The sequence below is a fragment of the Heptranchias perlo genome, chromosome 30 (assembly GCF_035084215.1).
Source record: "Heptranchias perlo isolate sHepPer1 chromosome 30, sHepPer1.hap1, whole genome shotgun sequence".
Classification (NCBI taxonomy): Eukaryota; Metazoa; Chordata; class Chondrichthyes; order Hexanchiformes; family Hexanchidae; genus Heptranchias; species Heptranchias perlo.
Genome location: NC_090354.1, coordinates 28,907,070 through 28,925,147, shown reverse-complemented (window position 1 = coordinate 28,925,147; position 18,078 = coordinate 28,907,070). Strand labels below are relative to the sequence as shown.

General features: G+C 43.6%; 1 protein-coding gene across 2 annotated transcripts in view; it reads right to left on the bottom strand.

The window, feature by feature from the left end:
• Nucleotides 1–18,078, bottom strand: part of tanc2a (tetratricopeptide repeat, ankyrin repeat and coiled-coil containing 2a) — an 826,495-nt gene that overhangs the window by 317,222 nt on the left and 491,195 nt on the right. Inside the window, exon 6 of one of the 2 annotated variants that reach the window (XM_067969114.1) lies at nt 5,422–5,532. The exons of the other annotated variant lie outside the window; for it this stretch is intronic. Coding sequence (XP_067825215.1) covers nt 5,422–5,532 — 111 coding nt within the window. The remainder of the gene's footprint in view (nt 1–5,421; nt 5,533–18,078) is intronic. 2 annotated transcript variants of the gene reach the window in all.

The window sequence follows — 18,078 nt, the reverse complement described above, 5'->3', positions numbered from 1 at the left end:
GAGGGAATGCTGCTGTGTCACAGGTGCAATCCTTTGGAAGAGATGTAAACTGAGGCCTGTCTGACTGCCCAGATGGACGTAAAAGATCCCAAGGCACTATTCGAAGAGGAGCAGGGGAATTCTCCTGGTGTCTTGGACAACATTTATTCCACAGCCAACACTGCCAAAAGAGATTAAATGGTCATTTATCTCATTGCTGTTTGTGGGATCTTGCTGTGCACAATTTGGCTGCCACTTTCCCCTACATTACAACAGTGACTACACTTCAAAAGTACTTCACTGGTTGTGAAGCACTTTGGGACATCCTGAGGACATGAAACGTGTTGCAGAAATTCTTTCTGTTAAATACTCTGATATACCACAATGTGTTTCCCAGGATTAAAAACATATTAGAGAATCTGGGCGTGGCATCACAATCATTGGGGTTACTATAACATAACTACAGCAGTAACAAGCCAAATCAACGCCAGCTCCTACTCAGACCTGCAAATCCACAGAACAGTTGATATACCACTGAGTCTGTCTACTGCATCTGTACACCACAGAGTACATCAAGCGAGATGAAACACCAAAAACAAAGCCTGACTGCTGTAAATAAATACTCTGATCTACCACAATGTATTTCTGCAGTAATTGATATATTAGTGTCTGTTTACTGGGATTAAAAACTTTGATATGACATCAAAGAATCTGGAATGACATCATGATCAATGGGGACTACTGGAACACGAGTTAGAGACCAGCTTCACCTCAAGAACGACAAAATTTACTAAACACTAAATATACCACAGTCCATCAACCTGATATAGCACAGGATCCATCTGCTATGATTAAACAGCAGATATACTGCAGGATCTGTTTGCTGTGAATAAACAGACAATTTGCTGAGATTAAACCCCATCTATCAGAGTGACAAAACACCCGCTATATCAAAGAATCTCTCTGGTGTGATTGAACATCAAATATATTGTGCAAAAAAAATCACTGCTGGGATTATTCAATATTCCATAGATTTCATCTGCTAGGATTAGCCTCTTGATATACCACTGCTTGCTGAGACTGAACACTTGATATATCACAGTTTGGTTGCCAGGATTAAATATTCCGCTAGATAACAGAGGGGTCCATTTTAACGCAGCAAATTTTGCATCGGAGGGGGAGCGGGGCCAGTGTGAAATTTCAGGGCTGGGCTTTTTAACTCCCGGGCCTCATCTGTATGCCGCTGGTGAATTGCCCACCTAAAATGGGAGGAAAGCAGCAACTGGCTGGCCGACGGGCGGCAGCAGAAGTTCTGGCAGCCGGAGGCACCCGCCAGCAGCAAAGGAAGGCTCACTAGCAAGCAGGTAACTCATGGGGAGGGGGGTTCTGTGAGGGTCTCGCAGGAGGGAAGGGAGAGGGATACCGGGGAAGGGGAGGCCGTGACTTTCCTTACAGGGCACTTGTGCTCATCCTAGCCCGACTCATCTTGGAGGGCCTCTTCATCCTTCTGACAGCAGCTGATCAGATTCAGCTGGGCGGGAAAGACGTGGTGCGTGGGGGGGGGCTTCCCCCACCCAGGCCAGAGTTAAAATCTAATCTGGGTCCTATTGACGTAGGCCACCAAACTGCAGTGAGCAGTTTCAAGGGTGGCCATCAGAATTGTAGTGGCAACAGGCTGGTAAGGCTTAATGCTGCACTTTAAAGACCCCCGCCCTGGGTGGGGTGAGTTAGAATTTATGTGTCCGTCCCTCTTTGATCTACTTGGATCCACTTTTTATTAAATGCTTCAAGAGAAAAGTAATAAATTGGATCACCAATACACCAGGAAGCAGAGTACCTCTTGGCCGCAGGTGGTATTATGGCCTGAGAGAAGGAGTTCATACTTTCACAAAAAACAATCTTTAAAAAACTATATTTTGTCCCAAATTGAATACATGAAATTAATACAACCAAAGTTCCTTTTATAACCTGCAGTTTTCACTCAACCAGCCAGAAATGATCAGAGTATAGGACTGAAGATATATTTTTGATGAAATGACCATCAAAATGCCATATCTGTCACAATGCTGTGCAATTACCACAAACAGAATTATCTTTACAATGCAACAACGCATTTCCACCCTACCAACATATGAGCAGATTTATGATGAGGTAAAATAAGTGAACACATGCAATTTTGAAACATAATGGGTGACATAAAAGAACCAATCCTAGCAACACTAAAACCAATGGTTTAACAGCTGATTTTACTGTAATCTAGTACATATAGGAACACTGCCTGATATTTCAATGGGGAAGGAGAAGAGAAGGGAAGAAGATCTCAGTTGAACGAAATCCATGTACTTCACATGAACTGCTGATATATGCTCAGTGCTATGGGCTGAATAATTCACTCCAAAATTGTCATTTTCATTTAAAAAAAATTCTTTCCAACCAAGTGGATCATATTAAATGTGACTGTGTAACCTTGAATTCTCTCCCATTTAAATGTAGCAAGAAATGCACTGAAACGTCTGGAATTAATCTCATGCATAGAAAATGGTTGAAAGATTCAGCTTCCCTACAATGTTCTTCATTGCTCCCAGACAGACCGGCTTTGCAGAACTGCAGTCACCTGGTACGGAAGCACAACTTAAAACCTCAAAGACTGAGGAAGTTAGCTGCTTCCACCATTTAAGTTGACCTTGGGAAGTTATATCATCAAGTACATCATCTGTTTTACACATTTAGTTGTTGCAATGTGCTGTAAAGGCAATTCAGTCAGGCCTATTAAAAAGTATTGTCTTCTGTCTATCAGTTCCTCAGACAGGGCAGGATTGAGCTCAGGAGTAATAGCTTCACTTAATAAAGAAAGCCTCTTCCTTTTGTTAGAAATAAATTATACATTTTTTAAAAAAAATGCACCAAGTGCAACCATCGTTTTCAAGGGAATTCCTTTTGATTTGTAAATTTACTGGTTTGCAATTTGACAAGGACACAAATAAAAAGCAGCCAATCAGCATATACAGCTTTGATGCTGCAGTGATACGAATTGAATAAATTTCAAGAAAAACGGCACTGCATCAGCTTTGAAAATCCACTATGGTCATCAACATTTTTCAATAGGTATAGAACTCATCACTACTGCTTTAAAATAAGAAAAGTGCCCTTAAGTACTAGTTTTGCAAACAAAGAAAATATTTTGCACTATTTTTACCATATTTTGTTGTTTTACAAACTGAATTCCTTCCAGGTACTAAAAAAGCTCTGGCAAAAAAATCAGTGCTACTGCTGGGCAAGTCAATTAAAACATTCTTCATATGAGTAAGCAATTTTATCAGATTGCCCCAATATCACACCATCTGGCAATGGTTATCTTCAAGATAGATTGCACAGTAAATAGAACAAAAAACCAAAGCCATTGATGATACGACATTGCCATTCTTTCACTCTTGCAAAAAGACAGCATAACTCAAGTAGTTAGGGGTCCATTATACTTGAAAGGACTTTTGTAACTCACCATCCCCAATGCAATATTCTATGTAATTAGTACTCGCAAAGTTTTAATTGTTATTTTTGACTTGAATCATTTTAAGATCCAATTTTCATACATGCAACTTATTTTTTTAAATCCCAATTTTATTGTAAAGTACAGAAATTTTAATATTCTCTTGTAAATTATTGCTCCCAGTAGCAGCAACGTGTGTGCATTTACATCATGTACCAAAACACTTTCCCACAACAACTCGACGAAAATAAGGGGGTAACTGAGGGCTATGTTGATAAGACAGAAAGCTGCAGTTCAGTTCAACCAAAAAAGCGGCAGGTTCATTGGTCCAAATGGCCTTTTCCTTGTCCCAAAAATCAAAATGATAGATTACTAATCAACTAAAAAGCAGAATAGTCTGAAAGGTATTATGCTGAAAAAGATGATGCAATATTTAATACTTGAATTCAAATAATTTTCTGTATCACTTATTTGGTTACATATGACGAGTGGCATCAAATCAATATTACATGATATTCTACATACTGCACACCCTGTGTAATCTTGGAACATAGCTTAAATCTGGTAGCTAAACTTAATGGGACGATGTTGAATCAATGGGGAGATTTTGGGAGAGTTCATTCTGGTAAAATCAGGAACCCCAGTCTTAAAATTATGCTGCATATGCTTTAATTTCAATGAAAACTACATACTTTAGTTTTAGAAATCTCACTGCATTTACATGGCACAGTGGAAAGTGCTTGGGTGTTCCAATGTGTCTTCACAGACAGTAGGATACAGGTTTGAGGCTCGAAAGAGAGTGAAATCTCAACTTTGTCTAATGATACCAAGTGCAAGCCAGAGACACTTTCCTAAGTGGCAGGAGTGGGGAAAAAGTCACAGGATGAGGCATCTTGAGCACCTCCTAGTGACTTTTTGCAGTGGTACTTGCAGATGCCTCAGAACACTTTCCCAGCCAGGGAATGATGCATAGCTCATGGAGACTGCGAGGTTTTTCAAAAAAAAAGTCTTTGAATGGGGGGTAGGAAGAGAGGGGAAACACACAGTCACGAAGCACATGATTCCTTTGAAGCAAATGTAGTTTGTAAAATACTGTGGAAGTCGTCATGCAAGGTTTGTAATTGAACCTACAGTACAGGACCACAACGATTCAGTTTCTAGATCCCATAGGTATCCAGCAGAATTTCTGAACAGGATATCCTACAAAGCAGTTTTGAAAGGGATCATTTAATAACTGGTATTAGATGAATCAGAAAACTAATAAAAAACTACTAGCAACATTTGTTGAACTACAGCATGAAATAAACTATGTACTGCATTAAAAAAAAATGAAGCACAGGAATGTTTTCATAGTTGAAGCCCTAGGGGATAGCACTTCTCTATCAAAGCTTTTTATTCCCATTTTAAATCCATTCAAAATGTATTTGCAAAAATGTCTAACTTGTCCAAATCACAAAATGAAATACAATTATTCCAAATGCAGTTTCTGATCACAGCAAGGATTCGCCTCTGCTATATCTCTTAATGTATGCCTGGAGCATAAATTAAACCATCCCACATGCACTGCACCAGACCAGACCATTATCACAAGCAGCACATAGTTCAAACTATGGCATTTCTATACTGCAACGCTTAGAAGTGACAACTTTGAAATAGGACATTTTGAACCATGCAATCATGAACAGATTTATCCTTCTTTAAAAGAAAAAAGTTCTGTGTCTACAACATTCTTCAGTTCCTTCTTGTCCTCTCTCTAGTGTTATATTCTACAGGCAGCCTAAACATTACCAGTTCCTCCACTGCACAGATTACAACAGCTCCACGCACATCACAGCTTTTGGCTCCATCAAGGCACTGCTGAGAATTGTTTTCGAATGACATACGCACCAGCCTACCAAATAATACAACTATCAAATTTGCTAGCTGCTGGAGAATTAAACCCTGCACATGCTTACCAGGGCAGAAAGTATCCAAGTCTGGCTTCTTGGCTGTGGTTCTGGTTGGGGAACTGAGCTCCGACTCTGGGACTCGAGGGCTTTCCACAAACTTCGCCTTCCTCAGGGGGGCTGGGACAAGAGAGGAAGAGGGTCGTAAGTGAGGGGAACAGCAGGCAACAGATGGAAGCAGTTAACTAAACGGCCCACTGTGACGGAGACGGATTGAATTACTTTATTTGTTGTGCTGCACGAAAGCAGCTGTACTAACCATCTACAACAGAAAGACAAGGTGTCTTGTTTTTCAATAAATACACTACATGTGAAACCACAATACACTAAACTAATGCAACAGATTTCTTTCCGTTTACCTCAGTTATCCTTAGTGAAAACTCTAACACGTATCATTAAATATATCACTTGTATTTAATTAACCTTTATACTACCAGCCAGGAGACATATTGTAAATCAGACAGCATATGAGGTTAGCAGACTAGAGGTTAAAGCAAAAATACAAGTACTGTACAATATGCACACTAGAGATTCACTATGGGTCAGCTGTAATTCAAAACAACTACAAAACTCGCATCCATTTAAAACTTTCGTATTCTGCCCAGAAACAATAAGAGTAATGTTCAGAAACATTTCCAAAGGAAAGCATTTCTAAGCATCTTGGAAAGGAAACATGCACAGTGTCTCAGTTATTTTCTTATGCTTATTTTTCTAGAATCTATATATCTATCTCCTTTGGATTTTTTTCTTCAAAAACATACAGCCTAAAAGGCAAGCTGCCACTTAATATGGTGTTTCCAATGTTATTTAACCTACGTGATCTCACACCACACACCAAATATAGACCACATCATTCCATCAATCCGTGAAGATGGCTAAATAGAGTCCTTTCAAGTTGCCACTCGTAGATGGCTGACATGTACCTTGCAATTAGTACTTATTAAATCAGACACAACACTGAACAGGGCAGCCTACATATCCTGCAGCTCATTACATGACACTCTTAAAAATGCTCATTATGTACGTCTGTTAGAATATATACAAGTTGTTTTTTTTATATTTCTGCTCTTCTGTTTTTAATTATTTGTGTCCCCTTCCAGGACTCCTTTGCCCAGTTCCTGTATTAACCAATAATCTGCTCTCAGTCCTTTGCAAAGGATATTCTTAAACTGGCATCTAAGAGGTGTACAAGTGAAGCCCAGTATGACTCACCCATTAATGAGAGAAAAAAAAAAGGAACAGCTAGGCTTTGCACTCATCTATTGCGCTTTCCCGCAGTGGTCATATGTAAGCACTGGGCAAAAGCAAAACTAGAGACCTCTGTGATGCCCCACGCAGTCAAACTACCTGCCTACACTCATTGTCTAGTTTTATACGTTAAGAATAAGCACTTGGATAAGGAATACGCCAGTGCCTGAGGAGCTCTGCCGTAGTAGGAATAAAAAGAAAAATTATCTTGAAGAAAGTAATAATGACAAGTACCTTTGTGCCTAAAGCAACTGCAGTCCCCATTGTATTCCAGCAAACTACATTATTATGCAATAAAAAAACAGACTAACATGTATTCATTAAAGAATATAACACTATTGTCCCTATTGGCAGGCGGTAAGCCAAAATAAATAAATCTTGGAGACCAGACTAGTGTCTTTCAACAGTTGGTCAGTAGACACAGTTACATTCAACAATATTCTTTTAAAATATTTTATTCACACCAACACCAGACCACATCAGTCATAGTCTGCTTTCAAAGATTTCACAGCTTTTCTGAGTTACCAAAGAAAGGAAAGAGAGGGAAGAAAAAAGGAGCAAAACTTACCATTCCAATATTATGCCCACTTTATTTAGAAAATGGCACACTCATTAGCCATGCCCACACAATTACATTTAACAATTTACCAAGGGGATTGTTCAAAATGGCTAATGGCAGCCAGTAAGCATGCAAAACGCTGGATACTCCAAAAATTCTAGTCCCATTTCCTGACCAAGTGGTCACAGATTGGAGTTTCAACTTTGATTACACATTTCCTACGATTCTTGTCCTAACCCCACTGTACTGTTCTATTCACATATTCAGAATGCAGACAAAAAATTTACAGCAAACAATTTAACCCTCTGCCACCCAGTAATTTGCAGTGCAACTTCTCTGGCTCTCAGAATGTACTGTGAAATCATCGTAATACCCCATCACTATCAACATCAAGTAAACAGAACTCCCAAAATATCTCATTATAATTACTAGCAACAAGACAGTAATTTACAGAGCTTTAGAGTTTAGATTGCTACCTTATGCAAACTGGCAGTAAAGATCATACAATTAAGCTGCAGTTATATTGCTACTTTCTTCTAGATATAAAGTGGTTTTGGGGGGTGCCTCAACACAAAACTGGCAATATAACTCAGGAGTGAGGTCCTGATCGGATGCCCAAGCATATAAAAACTAAGAAATTAACGGCTCCCCCAGGAGGCAGCCTCAGCAGATTGAATCCACGAGGGTGGTATAAAGTCCAACTTGGTGCAAAGCATGTCTTTAAAAAGTGCCCAGGTGGTTTGTTGACTCCTGGGCACTTCATACATTTAAATTTCAATCTTATACTATTAGGAGAAAGTTCATGCCTCTGCTTTCCTAACATTTAAAATAAGTTGCACAATGAATGAAGCTGACCTCAGTATGACCCATAGTGGTGTGCAGTCAATAGTGTAACTCAGGTCTGCCAGATATGCACCACCCTCCACAGACAGCAGTCTGTGACCAGTAGCTAGAGTATGACTGCACTCTGAATTCTATGCAATCACTGGAAGCCATGTACTTAGACAAACCACACCACATTAGTTTCCTCCTATTACAAGTGAGAGGGGTTAATTTATGACCTCAGCATTTTGCCTTTTGCTCAGTAATATAAAACCCATACAAGTAGACTAAATTCACCAGGTGTCTGCTGAACCTCCCAGGTTATTCGAAAATTCAGAGCAGGCTTATTTGTATTAAGAGATATGGGTGATGACTGCTGCTAGATGAAATCATTCTTAATGGCACAGACCATGTCAGCAGCATATTACGCTGTACTCACCTTGTATAACCTTCAAAAATCAGTCACTGTAGAACTTCCCAGAATATTAAGCATTCTAGTCTGCTGTGTTAATGATCTGTTGAACCTATTGCACACTTGATCCATCAATAGCCAGTACAGCCAAACATTGCTGGCATCTCGCCACAGCTCCATGACCTCATCATTCTAAAATGCTTCCACTTCTGTTTTTACACTACTGTAAAATACTGTTGGGGCTGCTATGTCATAGACTTGGAGTACAGATATAGTGATACATTCCAAAGAGCCTGTCAAGCATAATCAGGCGAAAATAAAAGGGAAAATAAAGTTCCAATTCAATCTCACTGACAGAAACCAGAATGGCTTGAATATGTGGAATAGAACAAATTCCAATCAGACCTTCGAGCTTCCTGCAAGTGTCCAATCTTGATGTTTCATTATGGATGCAAGTTGAGGTAGGCTATGCAACCTTCTTCAATCAATTTACTAAAAAAGACCATCAATTTCAAGGAACTAAATTTTAACAAGCACAAAAATGTTGATATAGTCTTTTCCATGTGTCCCCAAGAAAATACATTTTAACTGACAATTCATAAAAACCATTATTGGATTCTAATGAGCCAAAAGGCTTGCTTCCAAAACACTTGATTAGTTGAGCTGTAATTAGCAGAAAAGTATCTAGCTCAAAGACCTTTTGCTATACCGCAATGTAACCTGTAATTACTGCCACATCTACAGCACAGTCATCTGCCTATTATGATCATTTGTTGCAGTCCTAAATAACTTCTATGATCAGGCAATGGCAAATTTACTTTATAAAATGGTCACCTATGCAATGCACATTGTGGCTGTTACAATTTGGACCTTTGCCCAACACATTTTATTCATGCTCCCTATAACATGTCAGTTTCCAAGTGCAGGCTTCACTCCTACGATTGAAATTTTACAACTTTATGGGTATGATGAATGAATTTGCATACTGCCAACTCATTTATAATTACCCTTTTACTGAGATCTTTTGTACCAGAATGCGCATAGGATGCCTACCACACCGACAGATCATGTAAGTTAGGTTAAAATTACACAATAGAATTCATTACATAATATAGATGCACATAAAAACAACAATGATTGAGCAGAACAATGCTTAACTTACTACATTATATACTTTCTGACTTGACAGTACAAATCTCTCCAGAATCCCATTCTCTTCTTGGGATCTTTAAATGGTGGCCTTTAACAATCTTTTATTTGTGTCATGGAGTTCTAGCTCACTACTGTAATGTGGAAATAAGGTTAAAATGAGCAGCTGCAGCTTAGATATATCCCTCACTTCCTTTGAATTGAAGGCCAGATTCTTCCAAGCTGTCCTCACTTCATTCTCAACAGGTCAGTAATAATTTATTTCTATCACCTGAGTAGATGGGGATGGGTGCAGAATCCCCATCGCTGTCTAGAGAAATGGTTACCCCATCATATCTCAAAAAAAGTCTTTTGGAATTTCCATCTGGCATGACACCCCCTTAATACTTGTGGCAAGCTTGCCCACACTCTGCTGTGTCACTCCTGACACACGCTAGGAGCACATATTGCAAAATTGTGCATTCCTGGCTCGCAATATTCCATCCATTAACTTTAATGAATACATAATCGTGGGCTGGGAGTACACAATTTTTCATTATGCATTCCTAGCACATCCCAGGAGTGGCGCAGAAGAATTATTATCCCTACATCAGTTTCAGACAATCTTAATTTGATTAAGTTTTGTTTATAGGCAATATCAGAAGTCTTCTCTCCTTCAGCTAGCAACTATTCTCCTAGACAGTTTAAACTCTGTTCCAAGGAAAGGACAAAAGAAAAATCTTTCAGAAGCAACTGACAGAGCCCAATATACAGCCCAGCTATAACTTCATAGAACAAGATATAATACAGAAATATTTTAGAATAGAATAGAATCTGTCCTCATATTCTTCGATGTGTGTTATATTCAATAGGTATATTGCAATCAGGGCCGGAGTGTTGGAGTAGAGTCATGATCAGAAAGCTTAGTTATTTCTATAGACTGATAGAACTAAGACTAGGCCCAGAACTCTTCAAGTGGGTTCTCAGCAGCGCTGTGCATTAAAATAAGCAAACAAATATCCCACACAAATAGGCAGTTGCCCCATTTGATTTCCTGGCAGTGCAAGAAATTTGAATCTGCTTACTTATTTTAATGCTGCAATACTACAATTGGGAACTTGCTGAGGAGTTATTTCCACTCTCCCTGATTTTCGTGATTCTGCATAAATGGTTGAGCTCTCGGCCCTGAGATTTTATAAAGATCCTCCCTAAAGTAGGCACCAGTGTATTACAACCAATAGGGCGTGGCCCTTGCGTGCCCACAACAGACAGGTCGCACTGTAATACCCTCAACCTGTGCTGTTATAACTAAAACCAGCCACATTAGTCAATAAACAAAAGCAATGTGTCAAACCACTTCATCAGTAAATATAATGCTATATTCTAATAACTTAAAAATACAATGCTAAAAAAAAAGCAATTTGGTCCATTAAACCACAGGCAATATACAATCTGCCATCATGGCCTCTACCCCACTTGATGTCCCGAGGGAAAGTTCCACAAAATGTCTCCTTGACCTTCAAAGCAAAACTCGGAACATTCCAGACTTGTCAACATCTGGGAAATGTTAGGAATGACATCAATGTTTAGCCAGAATGATAAAGATTGCAAACCCAATTAAACACATGAAGCTGTGCTTACTTTTTAAGAACAGTAGATTCTAAAATGGGTTACATTTTTAAACCAAAATGAATGATCACGATTCCTATTCGATTACATTTAGCAGGCCTGGTATCAGTCTTAACTTTTGTGCCTCCATTATTTAACTCTGCCCAGTTGCTTTCCACAGGTGTCCTGGCAGAATAGAAATAGTCACGTTTCATAGGATATTGGATGATTTCTGTCTCTACAATTTTTAATCCTCTTCCTCATCAGATAATTATGCACCTTTTTGGAGGAGTTACTTTGTAAGCTTCACATACAGAATTTCACTTTCAGATTGCATTAAAATTTCAGGGTCATTCCCACAGTGCCATCAACTATTCAAAGGCTTTGCTGTTTCCCTGCCCCCCAATCCATAAATTTGGCACAGTTTTTGCTTTTGGATATGTACCCTTTTGTTGTAAATGTGCTTTTTGTACCAATTTCACAATATTCTAAATAAAGAATGTGAACAACAATTTTTGCACAAAACTTTGTAAATTGCAAATAGGCAAGGTTGTTGAATAGTCTCACTAACTGTTCACTCCGTCCACCTTCATAGAAACTGAAGAAATACACGTGAAAGACAGATATCCAGTTCAGGTCACAAGGCACCTCAGAGTCAGGCTATTGTACAGGTAGATACAGGACAGTGCAAGTCAACTCCCATGAAAGTAAAATGCTCAGACTGCTTATGGCAGCAACTAACACCACTGAACCAGAGAAGGTATTTATAGCAGATCCAAATTCATAAGGCGAAACGTGGAGGGCAAGAACTTTTGGGAGACAGCTTTAGATCTGTGCCTAATTCAAAATAACTATATGGTGATATACATGAAGCCTGAAATCAAAAAGCATTATTTGGTGTCAAACCAGAGCTGTCAACATCAGGCAAATACTAGGCATGAGATTTTCAATTGTGAGCCATATACCTGAGGTGCCATACCAAAAACATGAATAAAAGTCTGGCATCTGGCACATGGTTCACAAGGGATGGGCAAGCAACATTACTATATTCTTCTCCATGCCATTGAAACCCCAGACTGAATCAAAGGATTGTTACTGATTAATGGAGCATTATGTTCAGCTCTTTGCATGACTGAAGATATGTGTATTGAAGAATATTCTTTCTGTTGACCTGCAGTCTGTATTTACAGAAACATGATACTTTTTATGGCTATGTTGGCTGTCATTAAAAACTTTTTAAAAAATCAATCTGTTCAAAGAACCTTGTTAAAAGCTTCAGACTTCAAAAATCACTGTTCCAGCTGAAATGCCACAGTGTATTTACCTGGATTGTAAATGAAAAATGAGCCAATTTGTGCAACATTCTATGCAGATTGAAATAGATAAATTCGTGACACATCAGGAACTCCAGGAGAGGAGGTGGCAGCGTGGGAGTGGGCGGGGATGGAAAGGTGGAGAGCATTAGAATTTGGGGAAAGGAGAAGCAGCAGAAAATCGTGGGAGGCAGGGAGTGACGACACAGAATCAGGGTCTTGCTTTCATCATGCTGCACTGACATCTTAAGAGTTTTTTCCCCACATGAATGCTCCAGCCATCAGGATCCTCGCATAACATTAGGCTGGAAATTGCTGACAGTGGCTATCGAACGTCACCCATCGCTCGGAAGTAACTAACTCACCCACAAACTTTTCCCGGGCTTCTGGGCACCAATTTACTTTAATTGAGACCTGCAAGAAGTGCAGTGTTCTTTCCCGGGCTTCTCTGAGCTGTGAGAGGAGGAAAGGATCACTCTGTCCCCTCCACCAATCAGCTTGACGCAAGCCACGCTGTGCAAACCAGGAAGTGACTCTCATTCACAAACCTCGCAGAGTAAGAACCAGGAAGTATCAGCTAAGTTTAGTAAATGTGCTTTAAAATCAGATGGAGGAAGTACAATAAAGGGAGGGTAAGATTAAAAGACTGAGATAAAAAGGACAAAGAAAAAGTAAAAAAAATTTTTTAAATGTTTTTAATTTAATTTTTTTAAAATGTCTAAAAACTATTAAAATTGGGAGTAATGAGGCTCCACATTTTTAAAAGTTAATTTTGAGTACAGTACCAGAGAGGTTGTTTGGCAGTCATTAATACTTACCACGTCATTAAAAATTAGTGTAGACCTGATATAACTCAGCATACCTTTTTTCTGGCGAGATTAGTTAGTTTCCAGCTGGGCAGGAGAGCACATTCACGCTGGTCCATTGATTCCAGCCTGCGATATCTTTTTAACGCGAAGCTGTCAGATCAGCAGGGAATCAGGAACAGCAAGTTCCAGATTTCCGCATTAGACTGTGCCTTCGCCGGAACTTGCTCTTCAATTTTCCCTGAAATAACGGCGAGCCCTGTTAGCCTTGCCTTTATTTCTTGAGCCATTTCTGGACCACAATTTCCCACATTTCCCAGTCTTGCCCACAGAATTCCTGCTCAATTCAGGAGAGCCAGCAATTATACTTTACATTTCTCTTCCATTTTTCAGTTGTTTCTCAGTACCCTTTTGGCCCCCACACCAGGCATTATTCGCCAGAGAGGGAAGATATGCAAGGCAGGAAGCAGACAATCTATCCGATTCTAGCCTCTGCTATTGTGCAACCAGTTGTCAGGTGTTGGAGCTTGGCTCAAGTGGCCTGGCTTTCAGTTTTCTTTGCTTTTCTGTGCACTCCCAACCACCCAAATGAGATGGTTGTACTTTCATTCAAAGGGTAACTGGAAAACCAAAGAACTAAGAGTTTTCTTTTGAAAACATGTCCTTAAAAGTTCTCTCTATTAACATTTGCAATAGCATAATTATTTTCAAAATTTCTAACAGGTCTTTTAAATATAATGGTGCAGGGGATTGTAAGACGCAGTGGATTAAAAAACATGCTCTTTTACCTATGGTATTTGCATGTCAATTATTTTACACTGCACTGAAATAGGCTAATAGGTTTGGAATTACCTGTTTTGTCACCCTTACATAAAATAAATTAATCAAACTAATACAAACTCATAAATCGGTCTAATTTCTTTGAGGAAGTGACAGCCGAAATCGACTGTGGTAAATAAACCTTGGAATCATTTTAAAAACAAGATGCTGCAATGGGCGGGGACAGGGGGGAACAAAAGAGAACTGTAGGGTTGTTCTGGATGGAGGAGTTAAGATGGGTCGAATATCCTCCCTCGTCTGTAAATATCATGTGATCTTGACATCAACTTTTCTGGTACACAAAAGGTTTAAAGCTTTAAAATGTTTAAGGGTGCATTCACATTATGGCTGTAGCATTAGTGCGAAGTAGTTTCACTTTGCACTGGCACAGCAGCTAGTACATAAAAACAGCCTGAATCTGGAGCCCAACTATGAAAGAGGAAGTCTCACTCTACTCAGGTCTTAGCACACAATTTAGACACCACAAATTTAATACTGGTGTGAAGCTGAAACAGCTTTGCGCCGACACTAAACTTGCACTCACTGTCAATGCACTGTAATAGTATGGATGGATTTGACTTATAAGCTGCAAAAATATAGCAAAATTCACAAAGACTGCATAGTATTTCCTAGAGGATTACATATACACAGGCTCTTTATGTAAGAATTATGAGGATTTTTTTTAAACCAGACCTTCGAAGCAGTGATCAGCATTCAGTTACTTTACATCTTTACAAATCTTGTTCCACAATGGGCAGATCCAACAGGTTTCTGGTTGTAAAGTTCAACCTTCAACAAAATATTATTTACGATACGAGTGCTTTTCTGTTACTGGTTCCAGTAGTTTCAGTGGCTGTTAATCCAATCCAAACAGAGGCAATGGAAGTCTTCTTCACAGCTGTTAAGCATCACAAAAGCAATGTAGCTTAGGACCAGGCCATCCACAATACAAACATGTCACTAACTTCTAGAGGTCACATACAAGATATAGGAAATGCAAATGCCACAGTGGTGCAGTGTGAAAGATTGTTAGGTTCAGCCATATTGTCAACAATGAAATAGAGCTGTTGACTGCAATAAACTCACTATACCAGGGAGAAGCAAATTTATTTCATTTCCCTTGACTCTGATCCATCATTCCTGATAAGTAAACAAGAATAAACCAACAAGGAGACAGAATTCCTGCCCCCTCCCCCCCTCCCCTTGTGAAGGGAGTGACTCATACTTGGGTACTGTTCCACTAAGTCTTTGGTAACTTTTTCGAGTGCCCATTTTTCACATGCCGTGCCAGCACACTATTTGACAGTGGAGGCCATCAAACCCAACTTAACCTAAATCATATCCTCACCCAACACATACTTTCCAACAGCAGTTAATTGAATCTCCCCAACACAATGCCCTTCCCCAAAGCTCAAGCTGACATCACCTAGTTAAACACAGTCCAGGGATTAGACCTGGTCACTTCCCATCTTTACAGCTTGGTAGTACACCCCAAAATCAATTTACCAAATGAAGCATTAGGCAGAATGTGTTTTCTAAAAATCAATCAGATCATATCGAATTTTCATCCTATTCTCTGAGGTGCTTGGCATGTAAAGTGTGGTGAGGATCTGTGGACCAACATAATGTTCGGTTTCCTTTTGTTCTACTTGAAATGGTGCTTTTTAATTCATCTCTCTCATCGTTTATCAGGGACTTTAGTGTTTAATGACAGACTACATGAAGAAAATGACTGAAAATAGCATCTTCGGTTTCGATAATTTTCAGGTTCATAGAGTTGGCTGACTAAATAACTTCAAGAACGGGAGGGGGGGGGAGGAAGCGAGCGAGCGACGGGGGGTGGAGGGGAGAGCGAAGCGAGCGACGGGGGGTGGAGGGGAGAGCGAGCGAGCGACGGGGGGTGGAGGGGAGAGCGAGCGAGCGACGGGGGGTGGAGGGGAGAGCGAGCGACGGGGGGTGGAGGGGAGATCGAGCGACGGGGGGTGGAGGGGAGAGAGCGAGCGACGGGGGGGTGGAAGGGAGAGCGAGCGAGCGACGGGGGGTGGAGGGGAGAGCGAGCGAGCGACGGGGGGTGGAGGGGAGAGCGAGCGAGCGACGGGGGGTGGAGGGGAGAGCGAGCGAGCGACGGGGGGTGGAGGGGAGAGCGAGCGAGCGACGGGGGTGGAGGGGAGAGCGAGCGAGCGACGGGGGGTGGAGGGGAGAGCGAGCGAGCGACGGGGGGTGGAGGGGGAGAGCGAGCGAGCGACGGGGGGTGGAGGGGGAGAGCGAGCGAGCGACGGGGGGTGGAGGGGAGAGCGAGCGAGCGACGGGGGGTGGAGGGGAGAGCGAGCGAGCGAGCGACGGGGGGTGGAGGGGAGAGCGAGCGAGCGAGCGACGGGGGGTGGAGGGGAGAGCGAGCGAAGCGAGCGACGGGGGGTGGAGGGGAGAGCGAGCGAAGCGAGCGACGGGGGGGTGGAGGGGAGAGCGAGCGAGCGAGCGACGGGGGGTGGAGGGGAGAGCGAGCGAGCGAGCGACGGGGGTGGAGGGGAGAGCGAGCGAGCGAGCGACGGGGGGTGGAGGGGAGAGCGATGCGAGCGAGCGACGGGGGGTGGAGGGGAGAGCGAGCGAGCGAGCGACGGGGGGTGGAGGGGAGAGCGAGCGAGCGAGCGACGGGGGGTGGAGGGGAGAGCGAGCGAGCGAGCGACGGGGGTGGAGGGGAGAGCGAGCGAGCGAGCGACGGGGGGTGGAGGGGAGAGCGAGCGAGCGAGCGACGGGGGGTGGAGGGGAGAGCGAGCGAGCGAGCGACGGGGGGTGGAGGGGAGAGCGAGCGAGCGAGCGACGGGGGGTGGAGGGGAGAGCGAGCGAGCGAGCGACGGGGGGTGGAGGGAGAGCGAGCGAGCGAGCGAGCGACGGGGGGTGGAGGGGAGAGCGAGCGAGCGAGCGACGGGGGGTGGAGGGGAGCGAGCGAGCGAGCGACGGGGGAGAAGCGAGCGAGCGACGGGGGGTGGAGGGGAGAGCGAGCGAGCGAGCGACGGGGGGTGGAGGGGAGAGCGAGCGAGCGAGCGACGGGGGGTGGAGGGAGAGAGCGAGCGAGCGAGCGACGGGGGGTGGAGGGGAGAGCGAGCGAGCGAGCGACGGGGGGTGGAGGGGAGAGCGAGCGAGCGAGCGACGGGGGGTGGAGGGGAGAGCGAGCGAAGCGAGCGACGGGGGGTGGAGGGGGAGAGCGAGCGAGCGAGCGACGGGGGGTGGAGGGGAGAGCGAGCGAAGCGAGCGACGGGGGGTGGAGGGGAGAGCGAGCGAAGCGAGCGACGGGGGGTGGAGGGGAGAGCGAGCGATGCGAGCGACGGGGGGTGGAGGGGAGAGCGAGCGAGCGAGCGACGGGGGGTGGAGGGGAGAGCGAGCGATGCGAGCGACGGGGGGTGGAGGGGAGAGCGAGCGAGCGAGCGACGGGGGGTGGAGGGTGAGAGCGAGCGAAGCGAGCGACGGGGGGTGGAGGGGAGAGCGAGCGAGCGAGCGACGGGGGTGGAGGGGAGAGCGAGCGAGAGCGACGGGGGGTGGAGGGGAGAGCGAGCGAAGCGAGCGACGGGGGGTGGAGGGGAGAGAGCGAGCGAGCGAGCGACGGGGGGTGGAGGGGAGAGCGAGCGAGCGACGGGGGGTGGAGGGGAGAGCGAGCGATGCGAGCGACGGGGGGTGGAGGGGAGAGCGAGCGAGCGACGGGGGGTGGAGGGGAGAGCGAGCGAGCGAGCGACGGGGGGTGGAGGGGAGAGCGAGCGAGCGAGCGACGGGGGGTGGAGGGGAGAGCGAGCGAAGCGAGCGACGGAGGGGTGGAGGGGAGATGCCGAGCGAGCGAGCGACGGGGGTGGAAGGGGAGAGCGAGAGCGAGCGAGCGACGGGGGTGGAGGGAGAGAGCGGAGCGAGGGGGGAAGAGAGCGAGAGAGGGGGAAGAGAGCGAGAGAGGGGGGAAGAGAGCGA